This window comes from Chlorocebus sabaeus, chromosome 2, assembly GCF_047675955.1.
Source record: "Chlorocebus sabaeus isolate Y175 chromosome 2, mChlSab1.0.hap1, whole genome shotgun sequence".
Lineage (NCBI taxonomy): Eukaryota > Metazoa > Chordata > Mammalia > Primates > Cercopithecidae > Chlorocebus > Chlorocebus sabaeus.
This window is the reverse complement of record NC_132905.1, coordinates 93,916,847-93,932,616: the sequence shown is the minus strand read 5'-3', so window position 1 is coordinate 93,932,616 and position 15,770 is coordinate 93,916,847. Positions and strand designations below refer to the sequence as shown.

At 42.0% G+C, this 15,770-nt stretch overlaps 1 protein-coding gene across 2 annotated transcripts in view; it reads right to left on the bottom strand.

The window, feature by feature from the left end:
• Window positions 1-15,770, bottom strand: part of PCP4 (Purkinje cell protein 4) — a 72,594-nt gene that overhangs the window by 23,191 nt on the left and 33,633 nt on the right. For both annotated transcript variants that reach the window (XM_007968451.3, XM_007968456.3), the window contains one exon: window positions 6,931-6,982. In XM_007968451.3, coding sequence (XP_007966642.1) covers window positions 6,931-6,982 — 52 coding nt within the window. The remainder of the gene's footprint in view (window positions 1-6,930; window positions 6,983-15,770) is intronic.

The window sequence follows — 15,770 nt, the reverse complement described above, 5'->3', positions numbered from 1 at the left end:
GGAAGATAGCATGGGGGAGCATTTTTTAAAACTATGCAAATCTATAGAGATGTAAAGAATTGCAACTAGGGGTGGGTAGGAATCTCCGCTTCTGTCCACAATGCTTCAAGCACTTTCACACCCCAGACTGATCAGAAGCACCGTCCTTATCCAAGGTGTTCCTTGCCCAATGAAGTTATTATAATGCTCACTCTGAAGGGCAAAACAAACAAAAAGTCACTCTTTTAAATGGGATGGATGTTAATAAATTCCCTCTCAGCACTAACCCCTACAGTAACCTTCAGACAGAATCAGCTCACTTGTTGAGCAATATCACCCATTGACTGGGTTTGTCTGGAGACTGCGATGGCTTTAAATGCCTGGCTTAATAAGCCATTCCAACGTCATTCTTTCCCCATCTGGATCAATATCAGAAGCAGCTTTGTGTGTCCATTTCTTCCTTCTGGAATAGAGACTCTTTAGAGTGTTTGGAGCCAAAAGCACAAAGGACCCCATCTCTTGAGCATCGGCCATTATTGTTTTGATTTTTTTTTTTTTTCTGATTTCTTCAAATATGGAAAAGGAAGAAGATAAAGGGCCAAGAACCCCCAGAAAGAGACCAGAGCTGTTTGATTTTTTACCTTGAAGGCGCCACCACCCATGTGCCTCTGGTATTCACAGCAGCACTCACTATCTCTCACTATGGTGGACTCTGAGCTTTAGGCAGCTGAGGGTTTCACTGCCCTAGCAGGAAACAGATTGAGAGCTTTCTGGCCTGGGATATGTTGCACACCTTAGACATTAATGGCTTTAGGGAGGTGCTTTTTTCACAGCCAGTGCTGTCTGTGAAAGTTATAAACAGCATATTTCTGACACACGTTGCAGCTGGATACTCAAAGTTGTCTCTGTTCCTTTTCAAAGAGGCTCATCTTGGCTTGGTAAGTTTCCATGTAGACTATTGAGATTTGTGCAGAACTGGCCTATTAGACCCTCAGTGTGGACTCAAGCTTCACCTCCCCCTGGATTCCAGACACCTGCACCCACTGGCCTACAGGAACAGCAAAACTCTGAATCGCAAGCTCTGTCTTCTGTGTACCCTGATCCATCCTCAAATTCTGATCTGGCCACAACCCACATCTGAAGCAGAGCAGAGCTGAGTCACTGCTGCAGGCAGGGGCAGGGCGTGTTCCCTCTGTAGCCTTTCTAGAATGGATCTCTTCCTCTTGCCTTCCATCCCAGCCCCTCTGTGCCCAGGAGCAAGATCAGCCAGGCAGCATCTTCTGCCAAAACGGACCTCTTCTCTTGGGCATGATAGTAATCACTCAATCATCTTTGGTTTCTGGACTCAACACCAGTTTCTTATTACTCCAACCTGATGTCCAGCCTTGCACACAAAATCTCACTCCACACACTTCCACATACCCAGGAGAGGTGATAGATAAAATATATCCTAAGCAAAATCTGCCTAAGTCAGCACATAGATCTCGAAAGATAATCTTGCACCAAGAACACAGACAAGTGGGAGGGGGATGAATGTCTACTGGGAGATATGGAGCCACAAAGGACCAGGGGTAGGGGTTGATTAAATTTCTTTGGAAATAAATTTTTGAATCATATTTTTTATTTGAAAAATTATACTCCATTTAATGGTAGCATGTACATCTGTCTGCCTATAAATGCAAGTCCTTCTTGGGACCTGTCTCTCTACCTACTTAAGAGCAGTAAAATAAGTAAGTGACTCGGTGTGTGTACACATGTGTGCGTTTCCTCAAAATCCAAAGGTGAGATAAACTTAAACATCTAAGGTTTGGGATTTATTTAAAATAGGGAAAGGAAAGTACCCAGTACATTAACATTTCATCTTATTTATTCTTGGCAGTCATATAATCATATCAAATCAAACTAAGTCTTAAGGACTCCTAGAATATCCCCACACCTACTAGAAACTTCTCAGGCCACAGTCTCTCTCCCAAAGAGGGGGCACAGGTATTCAAGCATGAAGCCTGAGCTTGTGCAAGGCTACTCACACTCAAACAAACACAACTGCAGTGAGTCCCAAAGGTAGTTCAAAATAATACTTTCATCTGTAGCATTTACCTACAGCCTGGATGTGAGGGGATTCTTTTCTTAAAATCAGGTGTGTTCATACACCTTCCACCCGCAGAAATACAGCCTTTTGGAAACAAATGCATCACAGCTCACTAAGTCAAGAGAAATCCATTCCAGTTTTAGAAATTCAATTTAGCTTGGGTAAGCCTCCAGGCTCTGCAAGTAAGCCCCATCATGAGGTTTATTATTCATAAATCTCTTTTTCAGGTTGGAAGGCTCCCAGCAGCCACTCTCTTTCCAGTATTTTTCTGCTTTTGTATGTCAATAAAAAAAAAAATTAACTCTTGGAGTCTCTCTGGACAACCAATATCAAGGGATGGATCAAGAAATCCAGCAATGTTAGAGTTTCCCCCAGAAATCTTTTGGTTGTGTTCAAATTACTAATTTGTGGTGAATAATCTAGATTCAGATGGTTGTGGCTGTATGTGCAAACATGTTTGAATTTAATTTACCCATTTATATGAGACAAAAAGATTTATAATGGAAGCTATGAGCTATTGTTTCTTTCAACTAGAAAGTTATTTCCAAAAACAAATGAAATCTGTGGCCTAACTAATCAAATGATGAAGGCACTTTGCTCACATAGGAATGAAAAATCTCTGAACCTCCAAGCCCTGAAACATTTATTTTCTACATTTAAAAAAAATCGTAACCCTAATATTTCTGAACAACCTGTCTTCCTACTGCGGATGATAGCACAAAATCTAGTTCTAGCAGAAACATTGGATTTGAGTGTGTGTACTGAGGCTAACATCCTGGGAAAATGAGGAGGATTTTGAAACATTCTGGAGAGTATGCGGTAGGTCATATTTCACATCAGAAATACCGTGATGACAACAACAACTAAAATAAATACTGAATTTATGAGAAATTTGGTTCCCAGCAAATGGTGCTCTCAAGATAATATTCCATGTAATGAAATGGCAGGAAAGCCCAGTAATCCAAATACCTTCTGAAGTTTTAATGTACCTAACGTGGGTCTTTCGTGATCCAAATAATTTCAAGGCACCCATAGTTCACTCCCACAGTCTTTATTGCTTTATGTGTTAAATGGAGACCTCAACTAAATTTACAATATGTGGATTAAGAACACCCTGACTTGTATGGACAATTAATACAATTGAGAATGTTCCTTTTATTATTAAGTGTTACTATCCAAATCTCATAACATTTTGATGGTTTTTTAAATACTTCATATTTCAATTCCCAAGGGTCCTTGCTCCTTCAAGACATGTAGACAGCTTCATTTGATATTAATAGGAAATATACATTAACATAATAGATCTCCCTAGATACCTGTAATGACAGAATAAAACCATTTGAATTTCAATGGAATGTAATACTAGGTTAAAACAGAAATTCCAAGATGATCTTCTCATATCAGGAATTTAAGAAAAAAAAATTAAGTAACTTCAATTCTTTAGGAAAAGGTTTTTTAGATTACTTCTAGAAGTTTTTACCCTCATCTTTCTTGGGCTGTTCTGGTTTTTGTCTTTGCTCTTTTTTAGAGGCAAAAGCACAGACTTTATATTATAATAAAGTATCATGAACAAATATCATATATAGGCAGTTTTAGCTGAAATTAAACTATAGCATGTTAATAATAATTTACATTTATACATTGCCATTATCTGGTAATTGTAAAACAATCTCAAATTCCCTTTTCTACCCAAAAAGGACTATCATTTAATATCTAGAATTATCTAATGAAAAGCCTTATTCATAGCATCAGGAATATTTCTATTTAATTAATTTTTATACCTCCATTAAAAAACTCACTCAGTTTCCACTGGTGTGGACCAGTTTTCAGCTAAAAGAAATTCCATGTCTTCGAATGACAGAAAGTAGCATCACCTATAGTAGCCAGCAATTCCCTTTGGTGCAAAGCACTGAGCATGTCAGCGTGCTTTGACGAACCAATAGGATAGCAACGTAAAGCCAAGGGGCAGAGATATCGAACACATAAGACCTAGTCCTGGCTTCGTCACCATGTGCCTGGTCTTCAGGCTCCTCAAGGCATGACATGAGACACGCTGAGCAGTAGTTCCCGAAGTGTGAACCAGGTACCCTCGGGGGTGCCTAAATCCTTGAAGGGAGCCCGAAAGATCAAAAACATTTTTGGTCTTATAAAAGACACTATTATTATCAAAGGTAAGAGTTTGATCTTAAAGGATATTATTTGCTTTTTTAAATCTCGTACTCTCCCAAGTGAACAGAGGAATTTTCCGTAGGCTATACATCATGTGATATAACAGGTTGAATGCAGAAGCCAGTATGGAAATCCAGCTGTCCTCTGTCAAGCCAGACTTTAAAGAGTGTTGCAGAAATGTAAAATTGCCACTTTTTACTAAATATCCTTTTCCATTTTGGAAAATATAATGACTTTTCATTTTTTAAAATGTTACTTACATTAACATGTAATAGGTTTATTATTTTATTTTTAATAAATTAATAAGAAAACCATTGAAAACGGTCTCCATTTTAATTTCTAACATAGGAGACAGTGTATGGCGGATATACCTGATATCAATAGCATAACTTAAGCATACCATGAGAACGACCCTATGGTCTAAGAAAAGTGTGCTTAGAGTTGAGTTCCGAGCTAAGGAATCTGGGAATGGCCAATCTAGAGATTCATTCCTATCTGTGAGGAACATCTGAATACCCAGCCCATCCCATGAGATGCAGGCCATACAGGGAATTGGGGACCTTTGTTTTGGAATGAATGTAGATTGCCAAGTAGAAGTTGCTAGAGGGAGGGTGCTAAGTGAAAACGTTGTGTAAACTGCAAGCTTGTTACACGCAGTTGTGGTTCTTTTATCCAGCCCCCCACCACTGGACTGCCGTATAAGGTAACTCCCCTCAATAAATCCTATGTCTTGTTCACTGGCTCCAGGTCTTTTCTTCAGTGCCATCTATATTGGAGTCAGTAGGGTTTCAGCATGACAAACATCAATAGATATCACCAACATAAACAAAAGTTCTTTGGGGTCCTCAAGAATTCTTTAAAATGGAAAGAAGTTGTAAGAACAAAAATGTTGGCTGGGTGTAGTGGCTTACACCTGTAATCCCAGGACTTGGGAGGCCAAGGCGGGTGGATCAGCTGAGTTCAGGAGTTTGAGACCAGCCTGGCCAACATGGTGAAACCCTGTCTCTACTAAAAATACAAAAATTAGCCAGGCGTGGTGGTGGGTGCCTGTAATTCCAGCTACTCAGGAGGCTGAGGCAGAATAATCACTTGAACCCAGGAGGCAGAGGTTGCAGTGAGCCAAGATCATCCCATTGCACTCCAGCCCGGGCGACAAGAGCGAAACTCCATCTCAAAAAAGAGAATCACTACAATAGAGGATCTCTGAGAAGTCTTTTGACTGTAAAACTCTGTAACTCTAAGGTTGTGAGGTTCAGTGGAAAGGAACTTGCATGAACAGATGGCTATGAATGTATGAACTGGGAAAATCAGTGGAGGCTCACAGCGCCCTATGCTCCCCTATGGCAGGCAATGGGTCCTTCCTCATATAGGCAACTACATTATTGCTCCTCCCTTTTAAGCCTCATCCTTTGCTCCCTCCTCTGCTTCCTGCCTTCCTTGCCAGGACCCCACACACCTACCCCAACTCACACACAGGAGACAGGGAAAGCCCTGGGCAGCAAAGGAAGAGCCATCAGCCTCATGGAAAACCTTGTTTCCTTCCTCTCCCAGCCCCCTCGCTCCAATTAGGACATTGTGGAGTCCCCACCTCTCTACTTACTGATATGATGACCCCTTTACCCAGGGAACACTGCACTCACCCTGCCCAACAGGACTGCCCTAAATGGGTGGGCACGTTGGCAGCCTGCAGACGCAGAGCAACATTCTTGTACTTGAGTCTTGCTCAGCTCAGACCCACCACAGAGACTCCAAAGGGGTTGTCAGGCCCCAGGGAATTTTAACAGGTGGTATTTGAGATTGGCATTATCCACAATCTGATTGGTGGACACCAGCATCGATTTCACCCAGTTGGAAGCAAGAGTCATTTTCCGTAAAAGGAGAGTTCCTCTTGAGTTAACAGAAAGGAAGAACACCCAGAATCCACCTCACCGGAACTATGCTGTGGCCCTTGGTGCATACCACTGGGTATTTCTTATCATTATGCTTGTTCTTATGTTAATTGCTAAAGTTAGGGATCTGGGGTTCCAACTGGCTCTATTTCCTTCAGGATCCATGGACTTCTATTTCTAGCTAAATCTCACCCCAACGCCAAGCGTCCGTTTCCTGATCCATAAAAATATGATGATCATTCCCACAGTTTAGGACCATGGTTGAGACGGGCCCATGGAGAGGCAGGATGCAATGTTCCTGTCACCGCTATCATTTTTATTTGTTGGTGAATTGCTGCAGTGACATTCACTGACTCAGCAGCTTCCAGGGGACCAGCACCGCATTCTGTGTGCTCCAGAGGGCTGAAGCAACTTTTAAAACATAATTTCAGAAGTTGTGTACTTCACAGTTTTCAAATCACTTATCTCATTTGATCTCATTTTATCCTCACAACAACTTGGAATGATTCTCACCCACCCTAATGAAGAAAGCACAGAACTATATTTGCATTGTAATTACCACGTTGCCCAAAATGGGAGTCCTCCGATGGGAGGGAAACTTCTTATCACGGCATTTAGCTAGCTCAGTTGTCTTCATAAAACCAGACCTCAGTGCTCACTGTGAATTGCTAAAATCCACTGTCAGCTGAAGCACAGACACATATAGTAAGCTGATTGGGATGGGATGCATGATCCACACCTGCTGCGTACCCAGGGCTACAGATGGCAAAAGAGAAAGAACTTGGACTATTCATGTCCTCTTACCATTTTCACCAGATGTCTTGTCTTTTCCATTGGTTGCTCCAGCACCTTGTCGCTAAAGGCAAAAAAGAAAAGAAAAAAGAAATTGTTATCAGATATACTTGGGATTACTTTTGTCTCTTTTATAGTTCCAAACATCTCTTGCATTATACCAAGTTCTGTGTTACTTTAGCTCAGATGGCTAAAGCACAGTGCTAGTGAGACCAGGAATGGATCCACCAAGCAAGGATGTACTGAAGCTGTACAGACCAACCCCCTCATCCACATCCACTGCTCTAGGAATGCAGGTCACCAGTAACAAGAGAAACCAGGAGGGAGATCAAGCATAACTTCACTGAAAATATGAAGGCAACAGCCAATGTTCTGTATCAGCTACAAGATCAGCATTATTACTTTTGTTAATATCGGTCATTAGGCTGCTGTATTTTCATTCCAGTCACCATGTCCAATGTCTTTTTTTTTTTTTTTAATGAAACGGAGTCTCGCTCTGTCACCCAGGAGATCTAGAGTGCAGTGGTGTGAGATCTCGGCTCACTGCAACCTCCACCTCCCGGATTCACACCATTCTCCTCCCTCGGCCTCCCGAGTAGCTGGGACTACAGGCGCCCACCACCACACCTGGCTAATTTTTTGTGTTTTTAATAGAGACAGGGTTTCACTGTGTTAGCCAGGATGGTCTCGATCTCCTGACGTCATAATCCACCCACCTCAGCCTCCCAAAGTGCTGGGATTACAGGCGTGAGCCACTGAGCCCGGCCCAATGTCTTCTTTTTAAATAAATTTTAATCAACTAAGAAACTCTTATATTTCCTCCTACTTAAAAACTATTTTTTCTGCCATTGCTTATGCCTATCTTGTGCCTTTTCATTTTACCAGGTTAACTACACGTATGAAGTCTTTTAAGGCTAGACTTAACTCTTTGTGCAAGATTCTCTGGGTGTGAAGTCTGGGGAGCCGTGTGAAATGCACCACACATGTAAACAGAAAGGGTGTTTCCTCAAAGCTTAACGTGATTCTAGTTGATGGAGAGAGAAGCATTTTGTCAATCTCATTTTTTGGTTGTTATCAAAAAGTATGCTTTGAGTTGGAAAGGACTGAAAAGCTTATAAAGTATCTAACTTTTTTTTTTTTTTTTTTTTTTTTTCTGAGACGGAGTTTCACTCTGTCCCAGGCTGGAGTGCAGCAGCTGGATCTCAGCTCACTGAAACCTCTACCTCCCAGGTTCAAGCGATTCTCCTACCTCGGCCTACAGAGTAGCTAGGATTACAGGCATATGCCACCACACCCAGCTAATTTTTGTATTTTTAGTAGAGACAGGGTTTCACTGTGTTGGCCAGGCTGGTCTCAGACTCCTGACCCCGTGATCCACCCGCCTCAGCCTCCGAAAGTGCTGGGATTACAGGGGTGAGCCACTGTGCCTGGCCAAGTCTCTAACTTTCAGGGGAAGAAAATGAGGGAGGTAGAAGGAGCATGACTTGCCCTAGATCATGCAGCTAATGAGTGACAGAGTAAAGACTGGACCCTGGACTTCCTTGCCCTCAGGAATTGCTACTGTGACACCACTATCTGAATGGGATCCTAGAAAAAAACAGCAGAGCACTGAACAAGGGGAAAACCATGATGGGTGACTAAGGGATAAGGTACCCTCAAAATTCATATTTGGGTCCAGGTCTTTAGCCTAAAAACAGTATCAGAAAAGTAACAATCAGTTCCCTTTGGCATTCAACATTGTCATAAGAAATTCTCAGGTCATTTGTCAACCCTTAATTAATGGTAAATGGATCATCTGGGAAAACCTTGCTTTCAGAGTCTGAGAAGTATAAATAGAATAAATGATCAAGATTTATATTAATAAAGTAAACCATCCTCACATATGCTTATTGCAGACGATAATCCCATAAAGAAGCAAAGTAAAGCTTCCCACTTATTACCAACACTGTTCACCCTCCATCTGAGTCAATGTGAAATGATTTAAATCAGGAAGACCATTTCTTAAATATAGTAGATTTGCAAGTGAAAATGCCTGCTTCTTTTTGTCTGTCCTTATGTTGATGCCTCCTCTTTTTAAACACAAGGCTCGTACGTTTGCTGCACTGGGTGGAAATCTGAGTACTATTGAGTTGGACCAAATCCGAGATGCAACAGCAGCCTCAGGTGATTAAACTCTGGCATTCAAATCCAGTATCTTTCCCTGCATAATTCATAGATGGCTCAAATAAAAGAAAATTTCATGGAATAAAAGAACAGTGTTTTAGAGTAGAATAAAGTCAAATTAAATGGAAGGCAAGTGCAAAATAGGTGCATGCTCAACCCCACTGTCTTTAAATGCCTTAAACATGGATGCTTTTCAAATGTCATGAATAACTTGTTCCATAAAAGATCACTTTTTAGAAACCAGAAGAAAACCGAAATGAAATGTGCACAGGGGAGAAAAGGAGTCATTTTTTCGGGATTTCTAAGATGGGGTTTTTTATGTCAGGTTGTATTTAATGGAGACACAATGAAGGTGATTTATGTCATAGGAGACAGTGTCTCGCATCAAAAAATGATCCTGACAAAAAAGAACTTGTTATTGAAAGTATCTCATTTCAGAATTCTTTGAGACCTTTTGACATTTTCAATGGAGGTCTTAGGGCAGAGGAGGAATTCTCCAAGAGCTACCCTATTCCCAGGGTCTGGTCTTTACAATGCCAGGCAGTCGCAGTTTCACTGAACTTATAGTGGAGAGAGTCTTCGCCAGGCTGGGTGTTGGGTAATCACGGCTCATGCTGCTGGGGCCAGGCTTCAAGGGTGCTCAAGCATCATCAACTTATTGAGTTCTGACAGCATCCCTGATGGGGTAGATGCCCTTAGTGTCCTCATCAGACTCACTTTACCAATTACATCCTGAGGTACAGAGAGGAATTTGCTCAAGCCCACAAAGTGGGGAAGAGGCAGAGGCAGAATTCAGCCCCCAAGAAGCTGGCTCTGGAACCTTCCTTTTAGCCACTGTACTTAAGCATCTCTCAGTACTGTGTGCAGCATCTCTCCTGAGGGCCTCTGTCAGCAGGTGGGGAGTTAGGAGGCAGTGAGATTTGAGTTTGAAGGTAAATGTGACTTCATTTACACCACAGGCTGGAGTTTTGAGAACTCTTGGCTTTTAGGAATAGGCAGAGTCAAACAGCAGCCAAGCGTTCAATTCCAGAAATGCTATCAGATCTTTATTAATGTTTAAATAATATAAGCACCCAGAGCTAGGCTCTACTAAAATAAATAGCAGATGGACATGTGGATGGATAGATGAATGGATGAGTAGTTGAAAGAATGAATGGATGGGTAGATGAATGGATAGGTGGATGAATGGGTGGATGGGTGGGTGGGTGGGTGGATGGATGGATGGATGGATGGATGGGTGGATAGATGGATGGATGGATAGATGAATAGATGAGTAGATAAATGGGTGGATGGATGGATAGATGGGTGGATGGTCAAAAGAACATATAGATGGAGGTAGGTCATTCTCTAAGCAACCACTAGGGAAAAGATTCTTTTTCATGAGGTGATAGAAGTTAGCATCTTCGGGAAGAGGCTGCCTTTTCTCTCCACCCCGCTCTCATTCCCAAATAGGAGAAGATGTGATCTCTTATCTCTGTTCTAAATGAGCTCCAACTACAAGTTCATCATCCTAAGAACATATGTTGCCCACTGAACAGAAGTAGTCATAGTTCAAAAGCATCATTTATTATAATTGAACTAATAAATGAAATCAAGTATTCAAGAAACAGGGCACAATAAATTAGCTTCAGAGCAAACCCTGATATGAGATTCTGGAATCCTGAGCTCTTTCTTAGGAATTTCAGAAATGATCCAACGGTATCATGAATACCACCAATGTGTCATTCAGTTTAGATATCAATATAACTTAATATGTTAGGATATGCAGAAGGCAGTACAAGTTCTCCTTAAACAAATATGCATAGCCACAATGACCAACTTAATGCAGGTGTAGAAAATATGCTATTGGAATTATCTAGAGAACTAAGCACTAGAGTATTTGAGAGCTCATGAATGTGGCATTCAGATATCTGCGAATTTGTCAGCAGATATTTTCTTCAATGTTTTCCAAGGGATCTAGAGAGTGAGTTAGTTATGACTGCTAAGAACAGCAGGGGTTGATACATGTGGGATTTCGCTTATCTTTTCTTCTGGGGAAGGGGTTAGTAGGGTGGTAGTAGAGGAAAAAGTCAGTATCAACTTCAGCCACAGCAAAACCAAATCCATTAGATTGTCTAATAATTCCACTCCCAGGAGAACGCTGCCATGAGTCTTGCAGTCTATATCACAATACTCAGCTCAGATGTTCTCATTCTTCTCCTGATCATCTCCAGCCCGACACCCACCCTAATGACTTCTCTTTCATAAAATGCTCCTCCACAACACCTTGTCCCCATGCAGACATGGCATCTTCCTGGATGCTCACGGAAGAGTCTAGAAGGACAGCCCCTTCCTCCTTCAACCACCTGAAATCAGCATCCCTGGTGCTCAAGTCAGCTCTGTGTCTATCCACATCATCAGGGACACTGGCCCTCCCTCTTTAAACATGTTAGAGCAATGTCCCACTGTTATCCCCAGAGACCTCCACAAAAGACAGGTGGCCCTCTGTGGGTCAGTGTATTCCACTCGGATTGACCTTCACGATCACAAGTAGTAACACCACTTGGCTCTTCCAAACAAAAGACACATTTCCCTCACAATGACTTCCTTCAATATTGTCCTTATTTCACCATTAGAACATGCTACATGCCCATCTAAGGCTCAACACAAGAATTCAAAATCACAGCCTGCATCCTCAGCCCTGTGCCAGGCAGGTGGTGTGTGTGCTGGGACTCTGAAGAGGAGTCATAGGAGGACCCAGGGAGGCAGGTGAGATGCTCTGGGTTCTTAAATACGTGGCAAGCAACTCACACAGCCTCAGAAAGCGAGGTTTCCATTCTTGGCAGTGTTCATGAATAAAAGTAGAACACTTCAGAATCTAATAAAACCCCAATTAAAGGGAACCTAAATAACAAATGGGTATATGAAGATCCTTGTGCCTCTAAATGTTTCCTCTGATAATCTCATACGTGCCTGGTATCCATAAAAAGGCAGGAGAGGTGTTTAAAGGTACAATTTTTTGAAGTAAATTTTCCTGACAGTTCTGTTGCACCAAGGTCTGCAGGAAAGTAGTGAAGAATATATATTAGTCTGGGTTTCCCAGAAAACAGAGCATGAGGCAGATGCCAGTTGCACTACGGTTTTATTAGAGAAGGCAGTGCCAGAAGTGAAAGAGAGAGGATGGGAAGGTGGGGAGTGGAGAGGCAGCTGCTATGAGGATGCTTCATCAGACTGGCCATCGACAGGTATAACCAAATGCTGATCCTCCCAGACTCGGAGGGTAACCATCCTTCTACTCTCTATGTCTACGAGTTCAATTGTTTTGCTTTTTAGACCTGACAAGTAAGTAAGAATACGCAATGTTTGTCTTTCTGTACCTGGCTTATTTCCCTTAACATAACAATCTCCAGTTCCATCCATGTTGTTGCAAATGACTAGATCTCATTCTTTTTTATGGCCGAATACGGGAGGTAGGGATGGTTAATAGGTATAAAAAATAGTTAGAATAAATAAGACCTACTATTTGATAGCACAACAGGGTGACGATAGTCAACAATAACTTAACTATACATTTTAAAACAACTTAAAGAGTGTAATTGAATTGTTTGTAACTCAAAGAATACATGCTTATGGAAATGGATACCCCATTCCCCATGATGTATTTGTTTCACATCGCGTGCCTATATCAAAATGTCTCATGTCCCCTATAAATATATATACCTACTATGTACCCGCAAAAATTAAAATTTAAAAAAGTTTTAAAACACAAAATTCTAAATGCTGATCTTGCAATGTGGCCCCCGAGAGCTGGACAGAGGCTCTAGAGAGAAGACTAAAAAGTGATCCACCATGTGGGCGGAGGACTACCCAGGTGCCTAGGCAAGAGACTGAAGGCACAATTGTTTCAGTATAATAAAGAAAATAGTTTGAATAAGAATAGTCATAATACAAATTAGATATAGAGATGATCATGAACAATTATCAATCATTATTATGAACATTATTAATCATTAGCTTTTAATGTTACTCTTTGTTGCATTACTAATATAACCTAGGAATAACCGACGGGCATAGGGTCAGGTGCTGAAGGGACATTGTGAGAAGTGACCTAGAAGGCAAGAGGTGAGCCTTCTGTCCTTACGCCCATATAAGGGCCCCTTGAGGGCCCCTTGGTCAAGCGGTAACGCCAGTGTCTGGGAAGACACCCTTTACTTAGCAGACTGTGAAAGGGAGTCTCCTTTCCTTGGAGAAGTCAGGGAACACTCTGCTCCACCAGCTTCTTGTGGAAGGTTGGATATTATCCAGGCCTGCCCGCCAGTCATCCGGAGGCCTTAACCCCTCCCCATGGTGCTGTGCTTCAATGGTCACACTCCTTGTCCACTTTCATGCTCCTCCCGTACTCCTGGTTCCTCTTTGAAGTTCGTAGTAGATAGCAGTAGAAGAAACAGTGAAAGTCTTAAAGTCTTTGATCTTTCTTATAAGTGCAGAGAAGAAAATGATGACCTCTGCTTCCTTCTCTCCCTGCTTCGGTACCTAAAAGGGAAGGGCCCCCTATCCTGTAATCACGTGACTTGCTTCACCTTGTCAATCACTTAGAAGATTCACCCTCCTTACCCTGCCCCCTTGTGTTGTATGCAATAAATATCAGCGAGCGCAGCTATTTGGGGCCACTATCCGTCTCTGCATCTCGATGGTAGTGGTCCCCGGGGCCCAGCTGTTTTCTCTTTATCTCTTTGTCTTGTGCCTTTATTTATTACACTCTCTCATCTCCGCACACGGGGAGAACACCCGCTAAGCCCCCTAGGGCTGGACCCTACACCAGCAGCCGCTGTCTTTTATTGATCCAAGGTGCTTCACAGAGCACCAATCCCGAGGCATCTGGACCGTGCAAGGTCTTGCACCTAGCATCTGCCTGGGCTGATGAGGAAGCCCCAAGGCAAGGGGTGGAGGTGGAGGTGATTGATGTGGGCAGGAGATGACATGCTGTTACTGTGCACCTTGCCTGAAGTCTGCAGAGCCCACGCTGAGTCAGCCACCCACGGGGGTCCTCAGAGAGGGCCTAGTGACACATGAGAGGTGTCTGACTCAGCACATAGACATGGCTGGGTGACTTTTTTTTTTTCACTAAGTTGCAAAATCACAAACAATCCCTTCATATTCAATACCCTGCTAATTGAGTGGACCACACCAAGTTCCAGGTGAATAGCTGGACTTCTATCCATTTCTCTCTATACTTCGAGCTTAGAATGGACATAAAGATATGTCTGACCTGATATGTCTGTATGCTACAGTTAGGAGCTGCGCAACATCATTAATACCTAGGTCTTCAGTTCAGGGCTTGAATAGAAAATGTGCTGGCATCCCGAACATCACTAACAGTTCCACAAACAAATTCTTTTGAAAACAAAAAACTCGATTACTTCTCAGTCTACTATTCTTCCTTGTGAAATATATTACAAAATCACGGTGTTCTTGAAATAACCACCACTGGGTAAGGCAAACAAGGCATTTCCCCTGGTCACAAAATTTAAGAGGCCTCCAAGCAACTCAGTAATCAAAATAAATCATATGTTAATGCAATATTATTCAAATAAAAAGTATTGCAAAAAGTCATGACGAACAAAATATTAAAATTTTGGCCGAGCACGGTGGCTCACGCCTGTCATCCCAGCACTTTGGGAGGCTGAGGTGGATGGATCACCTGGAGTCAGGAGTTTGAGAACAGTCTGGTCAACATGGTGAAACCCCATCTTTACTAAAAATAAAAATTAAAAATAAAAATGAGCTGGGTGGGGTGGTGAACGCCTTTAATCCCAGCCACTCTGGAGGCTGGGACAGGAGAATCGCTTGAACCTGGGAGGCAGAGGTTGCACTGAGCCAAGGTCGTGCCATTGCACTCCAGCCTGGGCAACAAGAGCGAGACTGTCTCAAATAAATAAATAAATAAATAAATAAATAAATAAATAAATATTAAAATTTGAAATAGACAGGATCGGAATTACTGATATTTCCTTCTGCCTTGGGCTTCAGTGTGTCTCAACCCAACTCTAGTCACCATGTCTCCCTGAAGTAAGGAAAAGATTGGAGAAACCCAATAATTCCAAGCTTTCAGAAAATTATTCTAATATAGTCATTGAAATCTTTTCATTCCATCACGGGCCCTGCCTGGGCCTGAAGGACTCCTGTTGTGGTTTGGAGAGTGTTTGTAATACGACTTCTAGAATGCTTCAGTGGAGGGCCTCGCTTCCAACCTTTGTTGTCCATACCCATAAAATCAGTGTGCTATTCATACGTCAGTAAGAAGCCAACTCACCTAAACCTGTTTTATCATCATCATAACCCAAAACACGAGACAGATCATGCCTATTTGGGAGATAATTCAGCCCAGTACACTTCGTTCCATCTTTAGGATAAAATACAAGTTCCCATTAAAAGACACTTATTTTTCATTCCAGAGGTTGAAGAATATGAAATGTGAAATTCTAGTTGGTTAAATTTGGGGTCCAAATTGCAGTCCAATAATATTTTTTTCTGAATGTATGCCTCTAGCATTTAAAGTGGGTAAATCTGTATTCACTCTAATAACTTGGTTTGATATTTAATTTGGTGAGATATGGTTGGACTAGGGGGTCACCACTTTTGAAGACCCCTAAGGGTTAGGGAACAAGGAGGCTTCTGAAGCTGTCAGGGTCCAGGTCATCCCCTAATTT